Raw genomic sequence first — 25,201 nt, 5'->3', positions numbered from 1 at the left:
CTCCAGAACTGCAAGGATTATAGGCATAAGCTACTGGTTCTCAGCTCCATACACATTTTAGAGTAGAAAAAGTCAAGTTAAAAAAGTTTTATTTTATTTTAATTTTTGCTGGCCCTGGGGCTTGAACTCAAGGCCTAGGCATTGTCCTTGGGCTTCTTGCTCAACGCTAGCCTCTACCACTTGAGCCACAGTGCCACTTTGGCTTTTTCTTAGTAGTTTATTGGAGACAGAGTCTCATAGACTTTCCTGCTCCAGTTGGCTTCAAAATGTGATCCTTGGATCTCAGTCTCCCAAGTAGCTAGAATTACAGGCATGATATACCAGCTCCCAGATTAAAGTGCAAAACGTTTAATGCCTTAGATCATATAAAGTATTTTTTCAGGTTTAAATTTTTTTTAATTGTGAAAATACCGTACAGAGGGGTTACAATTACATGGGCAAGGTAATGAGTACATTTCTTATCAAGCATTGCTGCCTCCTCCTTTGTTTCCCCTTCCCATCTTCCCCCCCCCACTACCCACCCCTGCTCCAAAGTTGTAGGGTTCATTTTTCGACATAACAGTCTTGTATATCTCATTGTTGCAATGGGGCCACCTGTACCCCTGTACCCCTATTTAAACAATTTGGTTTTTTCCCTTCCCCTACCCAAATTATATTTATCAAAATTAACTCCAGGAAATGGAAACAAGGTTTTTTCTCTGCTGCTGTTTTTGTATTTTCTTTTTGTCTTGTTTGTTCATCTGTCTTTGGGAGAGCAAGAGAAAACACAGAAATGGAGAGACAAAGGTGAACAAATTCAGCAGCGGTATTTACTAGACACTGTTGAAAATGAACTATACAAATTGTGGTAGGGACAGGAGAAAAAAACTGGGAGTGAGGGAAGGGGTGGCATTGTCCAAACAGAAACATGTTCTTTACCTGACTTATGGAACTGCAACCCTTCTTTCTGTATATTATAGTAAAAATTTAAATTTTTGTTAAGTTTTAATAACTTGAATACTAAATAAAACACTAACTATTATAAACTTGCTGGCTAAATTAAGTAAGTAACCCAAGTTTTCAAGTAACAAAAGCCTTCAAATATTAGATGGGTACAAAAATAAAGCCCATCTAAAATAAATATTTTAGATAATAATTAGGAGATAATAATCTCCTAAATGCTCACTGGGTTATTAACAAAGTGAAATTTTGTACAATGAGAGATTTGTTGGGATTAACAATCTGTATTTTTGTTCATAGAGAAATATCTTAGATGTTTTTCTCTTAAAAAACAAAAAAAAAAACCATGAAATTGGTTGGGTATGTGGTAATATACACCTGTAACCCCAGCTCAAGGGAAACAGCAGGGGAATCACAAATTTGAGGGCAGCCAAGGCTCCATAAGCAAGTACCTGTATCACAACAAAAATGAAACAAGAAGTTACAGATATTTTCCTTAGTATAATCTTAATTGTGCTTCTCTCTTTCCAAGTAAAAAAAGAGGTGGTAGAGGAGGGGTGGGGTAAAGCAGCAGTTAGAGCAATGAAGAATCCCCTCCACAGTATGGACAGGATTCCTTTTGGGGAACAAGTTTTCTATATGTACAACTCTCCATTATTTACCTGCTGCATACCTAATTTTATATAAAAATATAAGAGGGCTGGGCGCTGGTGGCTCACGCCTGTAATCCTAGCTACTCAGGAGGTTGAGATCTGAGGATCGTGGTTCAAAGCCAGTCCAGGCAGGAAAGTCCATGAGATTCTTATTCCAATAAACCACCAGAAAAACAGAAGTGGCACTGTGGCTCAAGCGGTAGAGCGCTCACATTGAGCTAAGGAGCGTAAGGACAGCGCCCAAGCCCAGAGTTCAAGGCCCATGACCGACAAAAAAAAAAAAAAAAAAAGAGGGCTGGGAAGGTAGTTCTGTGTTAGAGTGCTTGCCTTGCATGCATGAAGCCCTGGGTTTGATTCCTCAGGACCACATAAGCAGAAAAAGCTGTTAGTGGTGCTCTGACTCAAGAGGTAGAGTGCTAGCCTTAAGCCGAAGAGCTGTGGGGCAGGCCCAGAGTTCAAGCCCCATGACCAAAAGAAAAGAGTAGCTGGCACTGGTGGCTCACGCCTGTAATCCTAGCTACTCAGGAGGCTGAGATCTGAGGATCGTGGTTCAAAGCCAGTCCAGGCAGGAAAGTCCATGAGATTCTTATTCCAATAAACCACCAGAAAATCCAAAGTGGGCTCGCCTGGATTTGAAAAAAGAAAAAAAAAAGTAAAAGAAAAAGTAGACGAGGAATTAAAAACTCACTAGAACTTCCAAGTGTTTCAGGAGTTTTATATTTGATATTCATACAATAAAAATTTAAATGATAGAGGAAGACCCCTATACTGGCAAACCCAGCACAAAACTTCTTTCTTGGACATGGGCTAATTTGTTTACCCTTTTATGTTGCTTCAACATAGACTCAAGAACTTCCTATTTTTATTATTTCAACACATAAACCTACAATTTGTTCTTTTAAAAAAGGGACATGTAAAAATCTAGCTTAAATTAAAATTTTGTAAAAATTCCCTTTTGTCAGATGTATACAGTCATTTATGTAAGTATATGCATATGTATAAAATTTGAGTTGAAATAAACCATGGCTTTTCTTTTTTAGAATTCTATTTCACGTTTGTATTATTTTTAATACCTTCCACTTATAACCAAACAAATGTGTGAAAATGGAAGCCTTATTTCCAATGCTATGAACGGTGGAGTCATACATTCATTGTGTAATACTGAAGGGCCTCCTGAACCACCCACACATTCCGCACCTGAATCAAGCACTGCCTTTTCACCACTTTCACCAGTAACAAATTACCAAGCAAGTAACAGAATCTTATGAAGACATCAAAATAACGCAAATGTTATTAACGGAAAGCTGTTTAATGATAGAAAGAATGAAAAAAAAAAAAAGGCCCCTGAACAGCATTTAATCCCACTAATCCAATTTGGGATGGGTATATGACCTATGAGTAGAGATTGGGTGGATAGCACTGAGGCTAGCCAGCCCAGGAAAACTTCATAAAACCTCAACCAAAAAACCAGAAAAGGCAATGTGCTCCTATAATCCCAGCTACTACCAAAAGGCAAATCCAGCATTGGGCAAAACCATAAGATCTTATTAGGGACAGAACTAAAACAAAAAGAGGCTAAGAGTGTGTGGTAGTCTCCTGTCTTGCACAGAAGGATTTGAGTTCAAGTTATTGTACAACCAATATAATTTTTTTAATGTACATGAATGTGGGAAGTATTAAAAGGATATAACAAAATAGCAATAGCAGTCCTCATAGGGTAGTTCTTTAAAAGCTCATTTACATTTTCTACATTTAATACCAGAAACATAACTCTGAACATTGGTATTTTAATTGTAAGTACAGCAGTAAAATGAAAGCAAGAAGTCTCAGTATCATAGGAGTTTGGTCAATTTTGTCTGTCAAGTCTTTTAACTTGAAGGAGAAATATTTGTCTACCATCCCACTTCCTAGGAGATAGCTTTATGCAAGATAGCTCTATAATCAGGGACATTTTTTCACTTTGTCTTATCAAGTCTAATTCAAACTGTGCCTAACACTGGTTGGTAGCCTGCTGTCGGATTTTAAAGATTAGTTGTAAGCAAAGTGCTGTTATTGATAAAAACAAATAATTGAGAGATCAACCCACCTACCTGTGGTACCCTGAAAGACTATTCCAGGGGAGTATATGAGGGTTCTTGCCCCGAGTAGTTTCATTTTATAAATGGATTAACCTTTGTTTCAGTACAAAATTCTGGAGCAACCAATTTCCACATATTGATGCTTTTTACCTAATTTTACTATTACGTAAGCTCTTGCACGCGCGCACACACACACACACACACACACACACACACACACACACACACACACACACACACACACACACGGCCCCTTTGTTTTGAATTCTTTCACTAGCAGCTCTTCAACACTGAAGCACCCCAGATTCCTGGGAACCCAGAGAGAAGGCTATTTTCTTCATTATATTTTACTGGTTTCCAGGAAAATGCCAGTAGGAGGCAGCAACGACTGGCTGTGGCAACAGCAGCTGCTCAACTCACAGTAGTTAGCTACTGGCTTCATTCTTCTGTCATTATATAAGCAAGATGACACTGTTCTCTAATCCAGCCAAAGCTGATAAGTACCATCAACCTGTCACTTCCTACATTTCAAATTCTAACATCACAGCATCAAAGAGTTTTTACATTTCGATTTCTTTTGCTGGCAGCAGCCGGTAGCCTCTCATTCTCCCACGGTGTTCTAATGCTGCATTTGCACACCGGGGTTACTCCCAGACTGAATAGCAGGTCATCCCCTGCTCACTGAGCTCATCTGTGGCCCATGTGCTAGGCAATTTAGATCCAATCAGCCCTTATTTAGCTCAAGAGTAATGAGCAGCATAGTGACACAGACTTAAGCCTGACCCTCAGGACACTGCTCATCAAGCAGTAAAACTGTGACAAAATCATTCATCTTCCACCCGCTGGCAAGAAATAATACTCGCACTCACTGTATTACTTTTCAAGATAAAAAAAAAAGTCCTGAATTTTCATGATGTGAGACATTAATTTGCAGAAAGCTGAATTCCCTTAAACCCCCCTGTTGCTATGAGCTCACCAGGGGGAAATAGGCCTTAGGAGACTGAAATGGAATAAAGAAAATTGTTCCAGCTTTCTTTTCATTTTAAATAAGCCTTAAATCTGACAAGAGAGATATCCTAAAGAGAGAAAAATATATATCTTGTAAGGGAAAGAAGAAACTATTGAAATTAAGAGTTCCAAATGCTATTTTCACTCAGTATTTGTTCTCAATTTAGTTAAAATATAAATAAAGTCTGAAAAAGGACAATTATTCACCCTTCTCTACAAGACTGATGGAGAAAGGTAAGGTTGTTTCCTTATAAAACAGTATGGTGGCAAAAGGAAGTCCATATCATAAAACAAAAAGGTACTCACATGTGTTTCTACAAAACACATTAGAGAAAACAGATTTAGGGTAACACCAGAAGATGAGAAGATAGCTAGGACTGTTTTAAAACTCATGAATTTACTTCATCCGTAATTTCGAGTACTTTTGGGGTTTTATTAAGCCAAAAATAATGATGGAAATAGTTAAGAGATTTGTTTCCTTCCCTCATCTGGCATGTCACATTTCAAAAACAACCTATCAGGTAGCTTACTGTATGCACTTACAGGACATAAATGATTCCACTGACTACTCCCAGATTACCAAAAGCCACCATGCATGTTCCTTCAGATTTCATCCACTTGTTAAAGTCACAATCTCAGTTGTTTTATAGGTGAAGACAAGTTGGCTTTAGCAAACCTGTCACGAATGGGATTCATTGGTCTTCAATGTATTTATTATGACAACATGTATCTGGTTTAAAAAACAGCACTGTGTGGTGCCGGTAAAGCACTGGAGCTATGCTTCCTACAAGCTCACTGCTGAATTTCATCTAAAGTTTCAAAGATCTGGGTGGTCTGCAACCTATAGTGAACCACGGGATTCAGACAAGGAACAACAGTGACATAAATAAGATTGGGAAAGTGGCTTTCACCTCACTACAACATCTTTCAATTTATTATCATTTCCTAAAAAGAAATATTCCAAGGCTTGGCAGAGAAAATAATCATGGCACATCTGTTCTCTAAACAACCAAGCTTTCAAAAGAATAAAATGGTTTCTTAACAAAGTATATTTCTTTTGTCTCTCTCCCTTTATCCAATGTTCTTCATCTCAATATCTGCTTCAAGGTTCTTTCTCTACCTTTTTCTTCCCTCTTTTCCCTCTGTAATCTTGAAAGGTAAAATTTTTTAGCTTCATCCCAGAAAAATCAGATTTGGGCTAACTTCAAACTTTGGTAATAACTATGAAGCAGAAAAAAAATCATATAGGTCCATTCATCTTCTTGAAAGGAGTTCATTTTGAAAAAAGACACTTAACATAAAGTTCCATTCATCTTCTTTTAAGAATTTTACAACTACTGGAAATTAGGGTAAATATTAAATCTCACCTAGCTTATAAACTAGACATTACAAGACCACAGGCACAACAAATACAAAAAAAATGAAAGAGCAGAAGGGTAAGGAAATCCAGTGGAAGCTCTACCATCTTATCTTTGTATACAGTATTCTGCATCTCAAATTCTGTTGTCACTGTATTTTCTTATATTAGGCAGCATCACTCAATAGGCCTTTTCCAGGCAGATTTTCAATTCTGGGATAGTTTATTAAATTATTTAGCTTATTATTTCCTCTACTCCATTTAGTTCCCCTTTCTAAATATTTTGCTTCCCATTGAATCCCACTAAATCTCTACTTTTTAGATTCAAAGAGTTTTTATAGACCAAGCCTCCATGAAGTACTTCTCAAAGTCCTTTAAAACAAAGATCAAAGGCTCATTGGTGTTCACTTGCTTCCATATTTCAGTAGAAAAACAATTTGATTACTACTAAATTAAGAAAATAAAATGAAAATGGTACACCAAAACTCAGCTAGACTACTTTTTTTGCTTTTCAGTAACACAGAAAATCTTTCAATTAAAAGAGAAGAACGGATCTCTGTGGTGCTTTGGAGTTCCTTTTTGCTGATGAGTGCTTAGTAAGCAACCATTAGAGATGATATTTAGGCCATACATAATACATATTCAACTGCACAGGTACTGTTGTCTCTTTTCATTTAAATATGGATAAAAACTGTTTTATAAACAGCCAAAATTTAGGAACAGTTATAAATGAGTATCAAGTAAGGGTAATGACAAATAGAATAAAAAAGCTTTCTAAAAAGGTGATGGTTTGAATAAACAACTAGCTTTCTTCCTCCACTCTTAAACTATCTTTCATGTAATAAACATATAAATGTTTATTCAGATTTCATTTAGTTTGATCATTCTATTCCAAGTGTCACCAATTGGAAAAGGTACTTAAAATATTAGTTGAATTTGCTGAATAAATACTTTTGAATGAGTATGCATCCACTGGAGAAAATAATTGTAACACAAACTAGAAAGTAAGGTAAGTAATTACAGAGTTAAAAATTAATAGCCAGGTGCCAGTTGCTCATACCTATAATCCAAACTACGCAGGAGGCTGAGATCTAAAGATCGTGGTTCGAGCCAGCCTGGGCAGCAAAATCCGTGACTTTTTTTTATCTAACTAATCACTCAAAAACCAAAAATGGAGCTGTGGCTCAAAGTGGTAGAGCGCTAGCCTTGAGTAAAAAAGCTCAGGGAATAGTGCCCAGGCCCTTAGTTCAAGCCCATGAATGACCCCTCCCCCCAAAAAAAATCACAATTGCTATACACAGATGTTTACTGAACAGAATGCATTAACTCTCCCCATGTATGTTCTCTAATTCTAATCTTGATCATGAACTAACTTCTATCGAATTCTATCTCCAATTATCTCCTAACTTCTGAAACCTCCTTTCCATTCACTCAAATAATCCCAACAGATTTTTTTTCCTTTTCTAATAACCCAGCTCATCTACTGACTAGCACTGACCATTTCTGCCTCCTGATTTTAAGTTACATCATTCTCCCGATTTAACCCTTTTCTATACATGTGTTAGCTTCCTTAGCCCTCAGATTCAGCTGTTTTTTTGGCTAGCCGCTCAAGCTTCAAATAGTTTTGAAAGAAAAACAGAAACAAAGGTAGGACTCCAGATTTCTTAAATACTAGTAAAGGCATTATAAGAAAAACATGCAGAGGTAAGGACAACTGGGTTGTGGATAGCTCTTAAGGCTGTAATTATTAACACATAACTTTTTCCTTGTGTTCACATAAGGATGTTACTACAGGTTATAAAATAAGAGGATGTTTCCTCTGAGGAGACACATTTGATGAGAAGAAATGAACACAATCAACAAGAAAAAAATACATGGGCCTTTATCAAAATTTTTTTAAAAATTGTGCAACAAAAGATAACAGTAAGAAAGTGAATCCCCAGAATAGAAAAAAAAAATCTGTAAATCGTGTATCTGTCATGTGATCTGTATCAAAACCAAATAAAGAACTCAAACTCAATAATCAATACAAGTTTTAAAATGGACAGAAGGCAGGGGGAGGGGGTGCAGAGATGGGAGGGCAGGGATAGTAAGGGGAAACAAAGGAGGAGGCAACAATGCTTGATAAGAAATGTACTCATTACCTTGCTCATGTAATTGTAACTCCTCTGTAGGGTATTTTCACAATAGAAAAACTTATTAATAGAAAATAAAATAAAATAAAATGGACAGAAGATCTTCAAAGAAGATATAAAGACCAAGAAGCAATTTTCAACAAGTCCAATATAGTACAACAATGTTGATGTTTTCTACTGCCTTAACTTTTTCAAAAAATATTGTTCATTACAAACACAAAAATGCTTCTTAAATGGCCACTGCAATAGGAATGAATTACAAACCAGCCTCTGGACTGAGTAGGATTATGGGCAGGTGCCACAGGTACCCAAAATAAAACTTTTTTTTTTAATCTTTAAAGCTGTAATCGAGTTATACAAAACATTCAATAACAACAACAAAAAACATGTCTGCTGTCCAGATTACTATTTGAATTTTTCCTGATATTATCTTATTTGGCATTACTGATCATTATATTGTTCTGTCTCCTTTCTGGTAGCCCCCAGTTCTCTGACTGAAGAAAAAAGAAAAATCTTTGCTTAGTAGAAATGATACTTAGGGAAGTATGGCTCAAGTAGTACAGTGCCAACCCTGAGTGAAAAAGCCAAGCAAGGGCTTGAAGCCCTGAGTTCTTGCACGCACACACACACACACACACACACACACACACACACACACACACACACACACACACACACACACACACACACACACACACACGCCTTCAAGTATCTAAACCAATAAATAACACTCATCTCATGAGAAGAGAAAAAAGTGGATTTTAGAATTTTCAAAAATGTATTTTGAAGCAAGGAAAAACAGCCTTTACCCTTTCAGTAGTAATACTTTTAATGTACAGGGTTTTTTTTTTTAAAGGAAAGAAAGTAAAAGTATACCCTTTGAACTATTTCCTTTGTCTCACATTTGCCTTTTTTTAGGCAAGCTCTCAAATATCCTTAGATTCTTTGGAACTAGGCTCTTGTTTCCTACAAAATAGGATGTCAGTTGATCAATAACCATTTCACTTAAATTCCTAAGTCCACAACTTCCCTTAAGTGTTAGAACAAACAGGTACAAAGCCTGAATATTTATTGTTTCTTTTTAAACTCCAAATGATATCTGCAGATGCCAAAAGGCATTTTGAAATCACTCACCCTTACATCAGTAAAAATGAAAACAGGGGATAGGGAGGAGAGAGAAACTCAGGAGGCCTTATATGTCAAGTTTTTGCCCAGAGCTAATTTTCATAGCTCTGTTAGAAAACTCTGAAAAGAGAAGTTTATAATGGAAATGCTGACAGACCTTAAGTATAACAGCATGAATAAATATAATTAAAGAAAACCTTTTGGCTACACCTAACTCCATTAAGTGAAAGATGCCATTTTTATATTAACCTAAAAGAACAGTGAGAACTAGAAATGTAATTCCAGAAAAGTAATGTTCCATGTTCAAAAGTAATGTTAAAGATGGCTGCAAAAAATATTTAACACATGAAATTTTAAACACAGAGGCATTTAGTTTACATAATCAAGTGAGTATTTTCATAATGCTACTTACTCAGTAATGAAGAATGCTCTAGTGAGCCATCAGTTCCAGTTACCAGACAGTGGCATATGAAGTTATTATCTCTTAACAGGACTAGAGGGAGCTACTTCTCCCTTCAATCAGTGATTTTAGTTCCTTCCCACCTATTATTTCTCGGTCATACAATTACAAACTATTAGTTACACAAACTCACACATACACATACACACACATTTATGTAAGAAAGGGTACCTTATTCCCAAATGAATGTGAAAACAGAGGAGACTGTTAAGGTAAAGTATTTTATTCTTTCCTTGGCAGAGATGTAGCCAGGAATAAAAATCATTAATCTATGCAATCCATCATCTTCCTTACCTAAACCAAAACCCAAGGATTTTAGCTTTGTTCTCAACTTTGAACTGTAATGATAAAAAAGGCTATTTTTAATTTTTAGAAATGTTTCAAAATACTTTTGACTTGATAATACTAATAGTACATTGGATACTTCAGAAACTTCAATAAATTCTGGATTCTGATGTAAGAAACCAGGAATAAATCGGTATAATCAAATAGCTAAAAGGTTTATCTAGTTTGTTTTCTCCCTTTCTTTTTAAGGTAAACCATTTTTCATGTTCTCCCCAAAAAAGATCCCAATTGAAATGAAATACTGTGTTGATTGTATTTGCTTTGGAAATGCTAAATTGTTGATGGAATAAAATGGAACTACCCAAGTCACAGCTCCTCTTGTTAAACAATGTACACCAGTTTCACTGAAAATGCATAGAGCTGACTATCCAAGCTTCAAGAAAGTATTTTAAAGATCTCAATGCCTAAATCATAACTGCATTAATAAAGACCTATACATTGTCACAACATTCTTGTTTACATGCTGACCTCATATTTCTTTTAAAAAATGGTCTATAATTTTGGCACCAAAAGTTATACCACACATTCTTTTATAGTTATTATTATTATTGCTGAGCAGTATTTTTTAAAAACCCAAAATACAAATTTGTTTAAGGAATCCAAATGTTACCAGCAATATTTATGTCCTTTTTAAAATCAGCAATCTGCTCCAGAGGAGTGCAAACCACAAATTCAATAAAGATTTTTTTAATATTAATATAAACTTCCTTTCACCTAATCTCTAGTTTTCATCTTCACCTCTTAACTTTACCTCTACACTTCTGAACAGTGATCACAAGGATGAACAAAGACACAAGACAACTTTGAAGCTTGCAGTATTTTTCTACTTCCTGAAATGTTTCAGCTTTAATGCTAAACAACTTCTACTAAATTGGATTTTAAAGAGTAAAATTTAGTTTGTATTGCAAGCAAATATTAAAAGACGGATTTGGCGCTAATAAATCAAAGAAAAATATCATAAATAAAAAATAATTTACTTGTCTCAATATTTGTTAGCTCATGTTTTTCAACTGATTCCTGAACTTGCAAAATTATAAAAGCAAACTTATCAAAAGTCCCTCAATAAGCAACTACTTTATTTTTAGTAACTAAAGTAAAAGGCAAAATGTTTAGAAGTACAAGAACACCTATAGAACACCTATAATTTCAGGCTTGCAGACACTGCAGATTTCATGCATGTAACTATTTTCAATTTTTTTAAACAATTAGAGTAACGCCAATAGTTTGGGTTTAGTTACTTATAAAAGCCTTTTGAAGAAAGCTCGTTTGAAAACTAATAATTTGTCCCAAATGCAGTACTAAAACAACTCTTCTATACTTGTAGTTCAAATTTATGTTGAAGGAAAACTTTAAAACGAACATGTTGTCACCTTTAAAAACAAAAATTAACTGATTAGCATACTGTTGTAAAACATACCTGATTCTTGCCAGAATAGCTTGGAGAAAGTTCAACACTGTCCTTAGTTCAGATTCTTGACAGGCTGGCAGAAGCATAGTAAATCCATCATTAAGCAGATTTTCATGGGAAGGATACAAGCAATAGCTGGTCTCAAACACTTCCTGAACACCATCAATGTAGATGGAAAGAAGTGTCCATAGAGCATGTCTCTGTACCATTTCATCGTTCTTTGACACCAAGAATTCCTTGGCTTTCTCTTGGAACTCATATGCAAATTTTTTAGCCAAAACACTGATGTCCAGATTTTTTTGGGCATACATCAAGAGAAATGCCATTTGACCTTTCCAAATAAGGACTCTCTGAGATGTTAGGAAGGCAGGCTTAAGGAAATTCAGAAGATCCAGAACACGACTTGCTACATCTTCTGTCTCTGCGACAACTGCTAACAGCAGAAATAGGTTGAAAAAGTTCTGAAGACCAACTTCAGTCAGTTCTTCCATTCTTTTACGATGAAACTTAGAATATATTCTGTAAAATATACATACAAGAAATATTTTAATAAAATCAATCCACTCAAAAAAATCTGCCTTTTACAATAAACCTTCCTTTGGTGTTCATAACATTCTTACTACTGTAAAGTTTTAGCTAATTAGTTGAAGTGGCTTTATCACTTTAACTATTTTGCCACTACTTTGCTTAGAAAATCAATTCATATGATGATAGCCCTACCTTCAACTTCCCAGTGATGAAGCAAATGAATGGATTCAGCAGCTTTGCCCGAGAATAGTAGTAGTGTTCCTACATACAGTATGTGGCTCTTCCTTTTCAATTTCCATCAATTTATTCTTATTTGCAGATAAGAAACAATATCTGCCATAGTTTGCACCTGAATGATTCCCAAAGGTCTATGTGGCTTACTTAACAGTTTGGTACTACTGGAAGGTAAAAGAATTTTTAAGAGCTGAAGCCTGGTCTTGAGGTCACTAGGTGAGTGCCCAAAAGGAACTGGGGCCCGGATCCCGTATTCTTTTTCACGTAAAGGGCACAAGGTAAGAGGATTTGCTCTGACATATATACTCCTGCCATGATGTGCTGCTGTATGTAAACCAACTGGATCAATGGCTCACAGACTGAAACCTCTTATACCAAATAAACCTTTCACCTTTACGTGACCATTCTCTCACATATTTGTCATAATATGGAATCTTTTTTTTTGTTGTTGGTCGTGGGGCTTGAACTCTGGACCTGGGCGCTTCTGGACCTGGGCGCTGTCCCTGTGCTCTTCAGCTCAAGGTGAGTGCTCTACTGCTTGAGCCACAGCGCCACTTCCGGTTTTCTAGTTGTTTATTGGAGATAAGAGTCTCATGGACTTTCCTGCCCCGGCTGGCTTTGAACTGTGATCCTCAGATCTCAGCTAGGATTACAGGAGTGAGCCACTAGCACCCGGCAATATGGAATCTTTTAAGCACACTTTGATGGGCTCTTATGGAAATTCTAAAAATTTTTCATAAACTGTCTGCCTCTGTCTCTCACAAAGACCTGCTCTTATTTTTTACTTATATCTTAAGAAAATTCAAAGTGGTAGAACATTTTTTACCTACTTTCAAAGAAAAGCTGCTAACTGCTTAAATGTCTGAGGGTAGTCATTAAGAAAATCTCTCAATGCTACTTAATACAACTTAATAGTTCATGCACTTTTCTCATCAGTTAAGGGATTAGAATTGAAAAAAATTCATCTTTTAAATTCCTACTTATAGATTGTTAAGTTTCATAATTTCTATAATTGGTTTATTCAGGCCAGGAGTAATTAAAGCTCATGAGGTTAAATGTTAATTTATAAAGAGCTATATAAAAGCTGATACACTAATCAAAGTAAAGATCTGTTTAATTATCTTTGTATCCTCTACCATCTTCACTATAGTGGTTGAATATCATATTTGTCTAATAAACAGACCTGTTAATAAGTGATTTCCAATAATTTAATGACAAACTTCTGAGTGATTATTTTCCTGAAAGTGTTTAAGATTCAAAAACAAAGCATCCAAGCACAACAGTAACAAAAACTACTAGCAGCTGGGGAAACAGCCTGATAGTAAACTGTGTGTTTAGCACAGGTGAAGCAGAGTTCAATTACCACTGCTGTAAAAGAACATAACAGAATATAACAGAAGGGGGCTGGGAAGGTGGCTCAATGGTAAAGCGCTTGCCTTGCATGCGTGAGGCTCTGGGTTCAATTCCTCAGCACCACATAAGCAGAAAAAAAAAAAGCCGGAAGTGGTGCTGTGGCTCAAGTGGTAGAGCACTAGCCTTGAGGGACAGCGCCCAGGCCCAGAGTTCAGGCCCATGACCGGACCCAAAAAAACAAAACAAAACAGAATATAACAGAAAAAACAAAAGCAACAATAATAAATAAAACTAGTCTGAGTTATAATTACTGAATGTCCAATAAAACAGCATAAAAAATCCAAACTCTTTCCCCATCATTTCACATTATTTATTATGGGAATCAAATGAGAATTTCATTTAACAAGTTTTTAAACCCCTCTCCCTCAGAACAGAAAGTACTCTTTCCTGAGACCCCACGAAACAAGCTGAGGAAGGGCAGGTGGTGGTATACTTTATAGAGGATCAAATGGCAGCGAGCAGGCAAAGAAGAAGAACATAAACAAGGAAATACAAATCACATCTTTTGAACAAGGAAGACTCTCAAGAAAGAGAGAGGAAGAATACACAAATGTAACCAAAAGAATAATTTACCACATAAGAGATAAAAACAGATTCTACTATGCTCTGGACAGTTCTCATTTGAGGAAGAAGCACTCGAATTTGCTGGACTCAAAGAACAGCAATATTTTATACATCTGAATCTATCAGCTGCCAATGTCAAATTGGCAGGATCAAAGGTTCCATATTTTTCTCTCCATTGTTACAGACTTTTAAATGTAAAATATTCTAACCACAACTTAAAAAAATGTAATTAAGGAAAGATATTAATGAACTTCCATGACAAAGAGACTGTACTTACCTTCCTTTGACTTGTTTCCAAGTATGAGGGCCATTGTTCTTCATTGCTTTCTTGACAACTTTTGCCAAAATGCAGAGAAAAATTGTGTAACTACTGCTAGACTTATACAGATCATGATCTTGTTTATCCTGACAGCAGGTCTTCACCATTTCAAGCATAGACAAGGGTGATTTGATACTCACAAGACCTTTCAGGGGAAGCCAAGAAACACTGAAGGAGCTGTTCTAAAACAAAAAAAAAAAGGAAAGCTGAGAATCTAATGAGCTCATCAAAAAGCTTGACCCACTGTAATTACACAAATATTTCTATTATATTACCATTAACATACATAGCCCAAAACTTTAAAAATTCCTGCAAAAGCACAACACATCAAGGGGTAATCAGATTTTTGGTTTTTCATCAATGTGTTTCTAACAATTAGTTTGACCAAATTAGGACACAAAACAAGGTTCACATAGCATTTGAAAGTTTTGTACCTAAAGTTCTGTTACTCCATAAATTTCCCAATGTTACTGTTATACCACTTTTTTGGGTCAAGATGCTTGGATCCATCTAACATCTCATAACATATTGTTTCATATCTTTTTGTTCTTCAGGAAATTGAAAATTTGAATTAAATTTCTTTTTTTTTTTTTTTTGCTTATGTGGTGCTGAGGAATCAAACCCAGGGCCTCATGCATTGCAAGGCAAGCACTCTACACTGAGCCACCTTCCCAGCCCCTTGAATTAAATTTCTGTACAACATTATTAGATTATTTTTCCTAATTTTTTTTTACCTGGATTTCTTTTTGGTTCTTTTGTTTCTGTGCTAACTTTTAGTTGCTGCATCTACAGGCTCGATCATTCCTGTTTAATTATTTGGCTAGAATTTTGCATTAATAAAACTGTGAATTTTCTTATTTCTTATTTCTCCTGTAATCACTCAGGCCTACCATTCAGAACTTACACCACAGCAATAAACTATGCTTTTCCACATCCCATGCATTTATCCACTGTTGCTTCAGCCCAATCTTTTTCCCTCTAAAATTCTAAAATTTTAGTTATCCCTAGTGCCAAGTTAAAATATTATGAACTTTTAAAATCTTCCCACAAGTCTATACAATAAGTTAGATATCTTTCCTCTGGTGTCCTATAGTTTTTAACCTTTCCCCTCACAAGGTGCCTGAGTAGCCTACATGAGACACAAACTAAGTCTTATTTGGAATAATGGTGATTACAGTCTGAAGCAATCAATAATTCTTAGAATTTTTTTAAAAATCTATGAGTGAAAATAACAAAAATCTAAAATTTTAGCTATTTTGTTTAGACTAACTTTAAAAGATGTCCTTGTCAATCTGTATAGGCTGACGCTTAAGGTAAAACTACTTCTTTAATCTACTTTGAAGAAAAAATAAATCTAAGAAAGACATAGCTAATTATAAACCATTAAATTCATGTGTCCCTCAAATATCATGTACAAATGATTAAAACTGTTGTGCAAATCCATATGAGTTACTTACCAAGTTCTTACTATAATATTCCCATAGAATGGTGACAATTGAAATGTTTGACTCCCAGACATCACAAAGTGTCAAACAACAGTGAAGATACATTCGTAATTGTTCTTCTAACATGCCATCCTAAAAAAACAAAAAAAAAAAAACAAAAAAAACAGGAGGACAAGGGAAGTACTTTAGAAAGAAACAGTGGAACAAGAAGTAAGAAGCTTTAGATTTAACAACACCTAAGTCAGTGATGACTATATAAACAGTTCTGTGGAAGGGTGAAGCCAGAAAATCAATTTCAACAAAAGATATTTCAACAAGAAATACATAAAGTCCTTAAATAAGTGAGAAGGGACAATATCCAGTGCACATGGAAAAGAACTAATTCTTTATAGAAACACTGATTCTTCTGTTACAAAAGAACAGCCATCTGAGTGGCTGAGTACATAGCAACTAAGTTGGGAGCTGAAGACGCAATGATGGAAAAGTTTTCATCAGAAGGTTCTCTCTTCTCAACAATGTACCATTCAAGATGTTGAACTGAATAAATTAGGGAAGAACATGTTGAACTGTAAGTTGAAGTTCTGAAAAAAGTCATTATGGAGAATTTATTTAAGAAACAAATATTCAAGAGCTAAGTGCACTGCCACTTGAAACTTATTATCAAAAACCTAAGGTCAGACCAGTCAGCAAGAATGGTTGATTCTTCCAGCTGTATTTAACTGTGGGTATGAGCTGAAGGTAGCTGAGGTTGAACAGATTAAAAACAGAAATTGAGGAATTAAGGAATAAAAATTGTTTGTAACAAAGTGACTATTAATGATGGGTTGTGTAATTTACATTGCTTAAAAAGAAAACAGAAAGGAAATGTAAAGGCCAATGTTGATGGGCAGTATAAACATGAAAAACTATGGAGTATAACTATGGGAGGAGTCAGAGATGTTCATAAGCTTTAAGCTCTCTGAGGGCTGTCATGATACAGGTGATGACAGTCTTTCTTACTGTTCTTGACCAGTATATAAATTCTTAAAAGCCTCCTGAGCAAGACTGTACTTAAAACCTAAATGAAGAAAAATCATAAATTAACATACTACGCCCAGAGTTCGGGCTCCACAACTAAATAAATAAATAAATAAATTTTAAAAATTGAAAATGAAGTCCATAACATCAACCTGCCATACAGGAAGGACTCAGCCAGGCGCTGGTGGCTCACACCTGTAATCCTAGCTACTCAGGAGGCTGAGATCTAAAGATCGTGGTTCAAAGCCAGCCCGGACACAAAAGTCCTTGAGACTCTTATCTCCAATAAACCATTCAGAAAAACCTGAAATGATGCTGTGGCTCAAGTGGTAGCGCGCTAGACTTGAGCTGAAGAGCTGAGGGAACAGTGCCTAGGCCCAGAGTTCAAGCCCCAGGACAGATCAAAAAAATAAAAATAAAATAAAATAAACATGAATGACTCAGACTAAATAAAGTATCAAGAGTTTGTTCCTGGGCTGGGGATGTGGCTTAGTGGGAGAGTGCTTGTCTACCATGCATGAAGTTCTAGGTTTGATTCCTCAGTACTACAAAGAAAAAGCTGGAAATGGCACTGTGACTCAAATGGTAGAGTGCTAGCCTTGAGCAAAAGAAGCTCAAGGTATTAGCACTGAGGGAAATTTTAAAATTATTAAATACAAAAGAGGACCAAGAGAAGGAAACTTAAATCAAAGTAGCAATTACAACTTATTCTGGAAATTAAAGCTCCCAGTTACTGACACAGATGCACTGTCAATATAAACTATGACACCATATTGACTTTAATGAAATATGTTTTCTTTTGTTTTAATAAAGCTATGTTAAGGCATTGCTACTGAATTAAAGCTAAGATTGTGGTGAGGCACTTGCCTATAACCCCAACACTTAGGAGCCTGATAGAGGAGGATCATGAGTTTCAGGGTAGCCTGAGCTACATAGCAAGAACTTGTCTTACATAACCACAGAAAATTTAATGAGTGACACCAGTGGAAATGGCCATTGCAATATATATTTACTTTACAATCACTTCTCAGTGATTCTGTATATTCATAAAATTAAATAGACACATTAGGCATCCGTGCCTCATGACTGTAACCCTAGCTACACAGGAGGCAGAGACCTGGAGGATTACTGCTTAAACCCAGCACAGGCAGAGAAGGCCATGAAATGCCATCTCCAGTTAACCACCAAAATGCCAGACTAGAGGTATGGCTCAAGTATGACAAAAAAAACAGCTGAGAGCAAGCCCAAACCCACAATTCAAGCCTCCACACCCATTAAAAAACAAAACAAAACAAAAAAACACAGGCAAGAGGACCAAGTATGCTTGCAATCATAGATACCTGGGAGATCAGAAGGGTCTTGGTTCAAGACCCAGGCAAAAAGTGTTGAGAATACATTTCAACAGACAAGCCGGGATTGGTTCAGCTATGTAAAAGATTTAAGTTGGAGGATCATGGGGCACTAGCCCTGGGGCACAAAGTGATTTTATTTAAAAAGTCACTAGAATAAGCAAGAGGAAGCTGGTATAGTATGTCTACCAAGTGGGAAGCCCGGAGATCAAAATCCCACTCCAAATACATACATAAGAAACTTTCTGAGTTACTAAATTAGTATGCTCTCAAAAAGTATAAAGACTAAATAAGATGATATAAGAAAAAGAACTTTTGCAGTAGTTAGAAAAAAATTCTTTAAGGAATATTAGGCCTTCACAATTCCTGATAGAAGTTACACAATGTAGAATTCTTTGGCATCCTAAGCTAGAATTTGTAGCTCATAATTATCTAAGAGTTAAAACAAATATAACTTAAAGCAATATGATTTTCAAAGACAAAGCTACTGTAAGTATACAAAAATTTTAATCAAGATTCATTAACCAAAAAATACCTATTTACCAAATTTAAAAAAAATCTTTACAGTAATTTTCCATATGCTTTTACATAAACTAACATTATCAAACTTTACAGAGCTAACATACCTGTTTAAGATATGATGAGCGGCACACTTAAAGCTATTTTAAAAGGAGGTCAGGCTTGACCTCTGGGCCATGAAGCACTATATTAACAGCTTTGCAGCAAGAAAAATGATAAGGTTTGAAATGAGTGCTCAGAAACTAGGACCTTATCAGTTAGAATATGATTCGAGCCTGTAAGACAAATTGCTCAGCAAGGCAAGTCACCTTCCTGCTGTGACGAGGATAGAACTGAATTTCCAATGCCACTGCCTATCTCCTGCTTCGTGTCTCCTGGTTTAATGTCACATCGTCAAGGAATGGAATACAGCACTGCAGTATCAACCACTTATATTGCATACATTTCGTCCAAGTCACAATGTAGATAATTATCTTTGTCCTTTAACCAACAACTTCAATGTTAAAAATAATAATCTTTAAAAGCTACCCACTAAAGGAACTACACTGAGTTGACCCTTTAATTATTGTCAGGGTTGTAATAAGTAAATTGTTATTTAAATCATCGTAACAGTTAATTTGCCTTTTGCAAAAAAAAACATATAGTCATATTAATAGTTTGCTTGTTTTTAACAAATGAAATTTGTAACATGAAAATGGAACACAGCTAACAAATAACCTCACTTAGTTTCATACCTGAGCAGTGATGGACTGTTTAAGTAGTTCTTCTATAAAGTTCCAATTTGATTTCATTTGTCTCTAGAAAGGAAGATTCTTGCATCAAAATTATTAAGCATGATTATTTACATATCAATATTATGATATGGCAAAGTACCAAAGTACATTTTCTCTATTATTAGACAGCATTACAATTTCTTGAGTTTCCAACATTTTGGCAAAGAGCTAGTTAGCAGACTTGGTAGAAAAACAATCTAGAATTAGTCCAATCCAACATAATCTTTACTGAGAATACTTTTAGTTTAAAAAAATGTTTTCTGTAGAATTATCCCCTCCCTTCCTCCTTCCCTCCCTTCCTTCCGATGTTGAAGTACTGGGGTTTGAATTCAGGGCCTCTGAACTGGCTCTCTAACATTTGAGCATTTGAGCCTCCACCCAGTTTTTTTCCAGATGTACAAAGTCTAGCAAACTTTCCTGCCCAACCTGGCTTCATTTCAAACCACAATCATCAGAATGACTTTTGTGTTGTTGTTGTTGGTTGTGGTGCTTGAACTCTGCGTCTGGGCGCTGTCCCTCAGCTGTTCAGCTCAAGGCTAGCACTCTACCACTTGAGCCACAGAGCCACTTCCAGTTTTCTAGTGGTTTATTGGAGATAAGAGTCTCACGGACTTTCCTGCCTGGGCTGGCTTTGAACCATGATCCTCAGATCTCAGCCTCCTGAGGAGCTAGGATTACAGGTGTGAGCCACCAGCTCCTGGCTTATATGTATACTTTCTTAACATCATTTTTCCCTATTTTACATCTACTTAGTAGAGGTGTTTTTCATTTCATTCAGTCATAAAGGCCCTGAAGCAGCTTAAACTAAATCAAAATAAGGGAAAATAGTACAGTACTAGAGTTATTTACACTATGGCCACCTACCTGGCAATGTATCTAGCTGATTTTAATCTATATCCTTTCTTTGTAATAAGCAGCAACCAGTGAGTTTCAGTGAGTTCTGAGTCTACCAAATTACTAAACATGGGGCTAGTCCTAAGAACTCTGAAGTATGGACAACTGGAGTCAGAGATAAAGATAATACTATGTCCTGAGACCTGAAACTTGGGGGTTGGCCCTAATAGTCTCTCAAAAGGGAGAGCATTTTGCTCCATTGGCATTACATGTAGAATGTGTTAGACTAGGACATATGCTAAGGGAGAGGAGGATCTCATTTCACAGAGAATACAATTAAGTCTCATATATGCACCAGTCAGAGAATGTATTCAAATCTAAATTGGTCTGGCTCTACAGCCAATGTTCTTCTATGATATTCTGTAAAAGTAACTGATTTTAGCCATTCATTTTTAGATATAATTTAAGTCTTAGCTTTGCAACTAGTGTTAATGAGTACAATTCACTTGTTCAGCAGTAGCAAAGTACTAAATCACAAGAATTATAGAGTAGTATAATTCTTACCCTAAGAATTTTAACAAGGTAGATCAACTTTGTGACTAAAATTGAAACAAAAATAAATTGTGTCAGAGGAACAGCAGCAACCATACCTCACCCAAACCAAGCATAAGAAAATACATACTGGGCTGGGAAGGTGGCTCAGTGGTAGAGCGCTTGCCTTGCATGCATGAGGCCCTGGGTTCCATTCCTCAGCACCACATAAGCAAAAAGAAAAAAGCCAGAAGTGGTGCTGTGGCTCAAGTGGTAAAGTGTAGCCTTGAGCTGAAGGACAGCGCCCAGGCCCAGAGTTCAGGCCCCATGACTGGACCCACCCCCCCCCAAAAAAAAAACATACCAAAGAGATAGATAGTTCAAAAGAGAATTTAACTTGGAGCAGTTAGTTGCAGTATTTTTTTCTAAATGAGTTTTACTATTATAATTTCATTTGTAAAAATTAAGTTAATTTCAGGTAGGAAGTCATTTATTTGGGGCTATGTTTTTTTATCTTTTATTCCATTGCTAAAAAATAAGACATTCATGCCACAATTTGGTGGCTTATGCCTGTAATCTTAGCTAACTCAGTAGGCTGAGATCTGCGGATCACAGTTCAAAGCCAGCCCAAACAGGACATTACATAAGACTCTTATAATAAACAATTAACTACTGAAAAGTTTGAAATGGTGCTGTGGCTCAAAGTTGTAGCCCTAGCTCTGAGCACAAAATCTCAGAGACAGTGCCCAGGCCCTGAGTTTAAACCCCAGGACCAACACAAAAACAAAAAACAAAAAAGACTCATTTAAATTTCAATTTAAATAGTAGCTCCACCAAAAAAATAAAAGGTTTCCCAACTCTCAACTTCCAGCACACTTAGAGCCTGGTGCAATTCTCATTTGTAAGTCACATTTCACATCTTTTATCTGGTTGTCATTTCATTTCAAGTGTTTCAAGGAAAAGCATCAGCCTACCTGCCTGATTGCCCTATACTCTTGGCAGAGAAAGCACTGATAAAACTGACCCCCACTATAACCAAAAGGAATTGTCCTCTAAAACTGTATTTGATTTTAAAATAGATGACCATGTTTTTTAAGAGGATAACACATTCTCATTTAGGTTGAGATAAAAGCATTAAACAGAAATATATGAAAAGCTAAAGCTCCTTCCTCCTAAGAAGTGAGATACAATTTTTTTGTGTGTGGGCTTCTAAGACATTGGCTAATTTTGTGATTAAATCCACATATAGCAGAACTTCAACTTCTAGAAACTCTTAAAATTAAAAAAAAAAAAGTCACATCTGAAACCTATTTAAAAATGTAAAATTTCACATTAACCTTCAGGGCAAATCAGTTTGAATTTCAAGACTGACAGATTCCCATACTGTGACAAGACTAGAGGTATTTCTCTGTGAAAGCTACAGGACTAACCATTATTGCTTCCTAACTTCTCTCACACAAGATTCTTCTTTATAAGAATAAGACATGCTTACTACATAACCTCTAGCTATGCTTACTACATAATCTCTAGTACACTTGGCTATACTAATACAACATGAGAAAAAGAGTAGGCAATTTTCAAAATTGTCATCTAAGTATGCTATAGATAGAAATTCATATTTATATATTTTCTCTGAAAGAATGAGCCAATATACCTCTCTGTTCATTTACTGATCATTTATTGGCCAAAGACAATTCTGAAAGTAAAAGTGAAAACTCATTAAATAGGTTGAAAGGAAAAGTAGGCATAAACTGGGACAGTCCTTGGCAAACTAAAACACAGCTACCCTGTCATAGACATAGAAGGCAATCCTTAACAGAACTTTAGCATCAAGATTTTCTAATAGGGCATCATTAATCCCTGTGCCTCTCCCCAACTTCATAATATGTTCTTGATATTAAGAATGTAAGAAAGCCCAAGACTGGTGGTCCACATCTGTAGTCCTAGCTACTCATGAGGCTGAGATTTGAGGATCACTGTTCTACTTACATACATTTGTATAATGTGCTTTAAATATATATACCCTCATTCAACCTCTCCATTGGTCCTCTCCATTCCTGTTGACAACTGTCATTCCAATAGAGACTGCTTTACTTTCCTGGCAGATTTTTAATTTTTTAGTGTACATTAATTGTACAAAGAGGTTGCTCTTCCTTTCCCTATCTCCCCCATCCCTACTGTACAATTTTCAGTGATATGTGTATATGTGTGTGTGCATGTGTGTGAGTGCATGTGCATGTGTGTACAAGCCATAGGGGCTTGAACTCAGGGCCTGTCTCTCATTTTGCACAAGGCTAGCACTCTATCAACTTGAGGCACAGCTCCATTTCAGAATTTTTTGTAGCTAACTAAAGATAAGAATATCACAGACTCTCATGCCCGGTCTGGTTTTGAACCATGATCCTCAGAACTCAGCCTCCTGAGAGGGTTGAGCTAAAATTACAGGTATGAGCCACCAGCACACAGTGAGAATTCTTATACCATCTTCCTATAGAGACACAATGTACTCCAATATAATTACTTGGCCATCATTCTCATCTGCCTCTCTTATCTATCTATCTATCTATCTATCTATCTATCTATCTATCTATCTATCTATCTATCTATCTATGGTTTTGTTGTGTTTTTGACCACTACTAGGGGTTGAACTCAGGGTGTTTTTGCTTAGCTTTTTCCATTCATGGCTGGCACTCTCCTACTTGAGCTACATCTCCACTTCCGGTTTTGGCTGGTTAATTGGAGATGAGTCTCAAAAGACCTGTCTGTGCTGGCTGTGAAACATGATCCTCAGATCTAAGCCACCTGAGTAGCTAGGATTATTGGCATAAGCTACAAGTGTCCAGCTTTGTTCTAATATTCTAGTAATTGAAAGATGTAAAAAATTACCATTGTAACTACACAAAAATACTTATTAAAAGTGCTACTGTAATATTAACAGCAATTGCTAAAATTAATGTGTTTGCTCTGTATTAGCATGAATAGAAACACAGGACATACATACAATTCTTTGTGAATTCATTCCCATTGATCTCGCTCAATAAATGGGTAGCAGCTTTAATACACAGATAATGAGCTGTGTGTGAACTTCTCAGAGCATTTTATGACTTATTTTCCTTTATCATGGGTCTCCTAAAAGACCTTTTTTATAGTAAGGGAGTCATTTAGAGGACTTCCTGAGGAGTGTTCCTTTTCTATGATGCTGTGCCAGTACTAATTACCTTCAGATTCCATGAAGGAATTCATAGTACTGAGTATGCTCAATATTCTAAAGAGGAAAGAAATCTGCTAAGCCCATCAAGGAACATAATCCATTAAAATATTCAAAGAAATAGCTCTTATGCCTTAGAGGATGAGAATCAAAATGCTTTTTAAAAAAATAAAGATTCTCAAATATCCAATCAGAATTTCTAGAGTTGAGGACCTGAAGTCTGAACTTACAATACCAATAGAGAAAAATAAAATTATAGTAGCCTAAGCATGGAAGAAATAATATACAGTAGAGCTTCCAATAACTACATCAACCAGCTGGTTTTATTCAGAAGGCTTTTTAAATAAAAAGCCTAAAACACTGTAAAACCATGTTTTGAATTAAAAATTAGTAAAACTAGTTAAAAACATCTATCTTCCTATATGAAGCAAACTTAATAGTGTTTTGCAGATTAAATAACCTTGTGGAAGTAGAGTATATAGCTTAACTAGTAGAGCATCAACCTTGAGCAGAAAAGCCAAATGAGAGAGCAAGGCAGTCCTAGGCCAAAAACAAACTAATAATCAAATAAACAAAATCTTTGAGAAAACCACCTCTGAAGAAATGTTTTAAAGCCAGACAATAGTGATTCATGCCTCTAAGCCTCGCTACTCAGGAGGCTGAGATCTGAGACTCATGGTTCACACCCAGCTTATACAGACAAATCTGAAAGACTCTCCAGTTAGCCAGCAAAAAGCCAGAATTGGAAGGGTGGCTCCAGTGGTAGGGTGTTAGTAGTGTGCAAAACCGTATAAATGGTCAGAGGCCTAATGTTCAAGCACAAGTACTAGTATCTAGAAATAATGAAGTTTGGAAACACCGTTTTATTACATTAGGCAAAAAGAATGACTTAATTTCTTGTGGAGACATATGCTTTCCCTTTACCACTCTTGCAGATTTTGGAAAGGAATCTTTGGAAT

At 36.1% G+C, this 25,201-nt stretch overlaps 1 protein-coding gene across 2 annotated transcripts in view; it reads right to left on the bottom strand.

The window, feature by feature from the left end:
• The window catches only part of Mms22l (MMS22 like, DNA repair protein), a 102,008-nt gene that overhangs the window by 59,471 nt on the left and 17,336 nt on the right, over nucleotides 1-25,201 (bottom strand). For both annotated transcript variants that reach the window (XM_070010240.1, XM_070010241.1), the window contains exons 11-14: nucleotides 19,631-19,693; nucleotides 16,024-16,143; nucleotides 14,525-14,748; nucleotides 11,518-12,027 (exon numbers count right to left, since the gene is read on the bottom strand). In XM_070010240.1, the coding sequence (XP_069866341.1) occupies nucleotides 11,518-12,027; nucleotides 14,525-14,748; nucleotides 16,024-16,143; nucleotides 19,631-19,693 (917 nt within the window). The remainder of the gene's footprint in view (nucleotides 1-11,517; nucleotides 12,028-14,524; nucleotides 14,749-16,023; nucleotides 16,144-19,630; nucleotides 19,694-25,201) is intronic.

This window comes from Dipodomys merriami, unplaced genomic scaffold, assembly GCF_024711535.1.
Source record: "Dipodomys merriami isolate MVZ:Mamm:240054 unplaced genomic scaffold, mDipMer1.0.p SCAF_8, whole genome shotgun sequence".
Classification (NCBI taxonomy): Eukaryota; Metazoa; Chordata; class Mammalia; order Rodentia; family Heteromyidae; genus Dipodomys; species Dipodomys merriami.
This window is presented reverse-complemented; position numbering and strand designations above follow the sequence as displayed.